The sequence below is a fragment of the Myotis davidii genome, unplaced genomic scaffold (assembly GCF_000327345.1).
Source record: "Myotis davidii unplaced genomic scaffold, ASM32734v1 scaffold1203, whole genome shotgun sequence".
Classification (NCBI taxonomy): domain Eukaryota; kingdom Metazoa; phylum Chordata; class Mammalia; order Chiroptera; family Vespertilionidae; genus Myotis; species Myotis davidii.
This window is the reverse complement of record NW_006294353.1, coordinates 167,761-169,960: the sequence shown is the minus strand read 5'-3', so window position 1 is coordinate 169,960 and position 2,200 is coordinate 167,761. Positions and strand designations below refer to the sequence as shown.

The 2,200-nt window shown below is 47.4% G+C and overlaps 1 protein-coding gene across 8 annotated transcripts in view; it reads left to right on the top strand.

Moving 5' to 3' along the window:
• MYO9B (myosin IXB) overlaps positions 1–2,200 on the top strand; it is an 83,768-nt gene that overhangs the window by 69,089 nt on the left and 12,479 nt on the right. For all 8 annotated transcript variants that reach the window (XM_006768431.2, XM_006768427.2, XM_015567003.1 and 5 more), the window contains one exon: positions 138–262. In XM_006768431.2, the coding sequence (XP_006768494.1) occupies positions 138–262 (125 nt within the window). The remainder of the gene's footprint in view (positions 1–137; positions 263–2,200) is intronic.

Sequence of the window (2,200 nt, the reverse complement as noted above, 5' to 3'; positions counted from 1 at the left end):
CTCTCTCTCAAAAAATCCATTAAAAAGAGAGAGAGCAAGAAGGGGAGTCAGTGGACAGAGCGCACGGTGAGGCTGGGACCCCTTGCTTTCCTCCAGCAAGGCACCGCCTTTGCTCACCTGGCCCCATTCTCTCCCAGCCTCTGTCGGAAAGCGTGGATGGCGAGCCCAGCACGAAGAAGGCGGCCGTCCAGAAGAAGAAGTCAAGCGATGCATCTACCAGCACAGACTCAGGGCTGTCCCCAGGCTCCCAGGCAGACTCTAAGTGAGTGTGGGGTGTGGGGGTGGCTCAGGCCTCCAGTTTGGGAGTGCTCTGGCCTCCTACACCAGGAGCACACTCCGTGCCGAAGCCCTAAGGGAGCACTCTCCGTGCCGAGGCCCTAAGGGAGCACTCTCCGTGCCGAGGCCCTAAGGGAGCACACTCCGTGCCGAAGCCCTAAGGGAGCACTCTCCGTGCCGAGGCCCTAAGGGAGCACTCTCCGTGCCGAGGCCCTAAGGGAGCACACTCCGTGCCGAGGCCCTAAGGGAGCATCTTTCCTGCCTCTTCCGGCTCTGGGGACTCCAGGTGCCCTTGGCTATGGATGCATTCATTCAATCTCTGCCTCTGTTGTCACATGACCTTCTCCTCTGTCATCTCTTTTTCTGTCTCTTAAGGATACTTGTCCCCACCTGGGTAACCCAGATGACCTCATCTTGAGATCTTTCACTTAGTGTGTTAGTCCATTCCGGGTGCTATAACAAAATACCACAGAATGAGCAGCTTAAACAGGAGGCATAATCCCATTCCACAGGGCTCCACCCTTAACAATCCACTCACCTCCCAAAGGCCCCACCTCCTAATGACATCACACTGGGGATTAGGCTTCAGTATATGACTGGATTTTTTGCCAATAATCAAAACTTTATTGAAAAACTGACACCAAAATAGGAGATCACTGCTGTATACTCACAAAATTAAATGTAGTTACATTATCTTGGTAGATTAACTAGAATTACTGAACTGATAAGGTTTTCTGTGACGTAACAGAAATTCAGGAAGTTGTGTGGATCATTAGTGTTGTGTTCTTCTAAATGATCACCCACCTGCTGTGAGTCTACCTTTCCTCCTGTCAGCGGCACAATCCTGTTAACAACCTACACAAAGAGCCACTGTCTGAGCTTGGCTGGAAAGGGGTGACCTTGCCCTGGCCGGTGTGGGTCAGTGTTTATCTTATTTTATTTATTTATTTTTTGTATTTTTGTGTTTTTGTTTGTTTGTTTTTCTTCTTCTTTGGGGTCAGTGTTTAGACTATTGGCCTGGACACCGAGGGGTCACAGGTTCGATTCCTGGCCAAAGACACATACTTGGGTTGCAGGTTCGATCCCTGGTCCTGGTCAGGGCGCATACGAGAGGCAACCAATCGATATGTCTCTTTTACATTTCTCTCTCTCTTTCTCTCTCTCTCTTCTTCCCCTCCACCACTCCCTCCCTTCCACTCTCAAAAAATGGAAAAAATATCCTCAGGTGAGGATTAACAAAAAAAAAATTGTGGTGATCTTGCAGCAACCTGGACATTTTACATACATAAAGTAAGAATTTGGATTTAAGCTAGCAATTTTTTTAAGTTTTTCCTTTCCTCTTCCAAGGATGGATGTAGTAAGTCTCTAGCCAAAGGCATGTTGATCCTTTCACAAACCCAGCCCATCACGATCTCTGAAGTGCCACCCTGGCGACCAGCACAATCAGGCGGGTGGCATCAACTTCAGCATATGGATTTGGGGAGACACACACAGACAGTCGGTTACACGTGTTCACATCTGCGAAGACCCTTCCCCAAATGCGATCATGCTCATAGCCTCTGAGGGTCCGCACTTAGACACAGCTTTTCACCTCCCCACATACACAGTAGCCACAGCGCACGACTCTGTGTTTATTTTTTGTCATTTTTTCCCTCTAACCGTAAAAACATGAGGAAGACGGGGTGGTTTTATTTATTTTTTTGTATGAATATGGGGTCAGCATCTGATTGGCATCTTGCTTTTTCACCTGACTCCACCGCCAGTTCACAAAAATTGACCTTATTTTTATTTATTTATTTTTTTATATATATTTTTATTGATTTCAGAGAGGAAAGAAGAGACAGAGAGAGAGAGAGAGAGAGAGAGAGAGAGAACGAGAGAGAGAGAGAGAAAGAGAGAGAGAGAGAAACATAATAGATGAGAA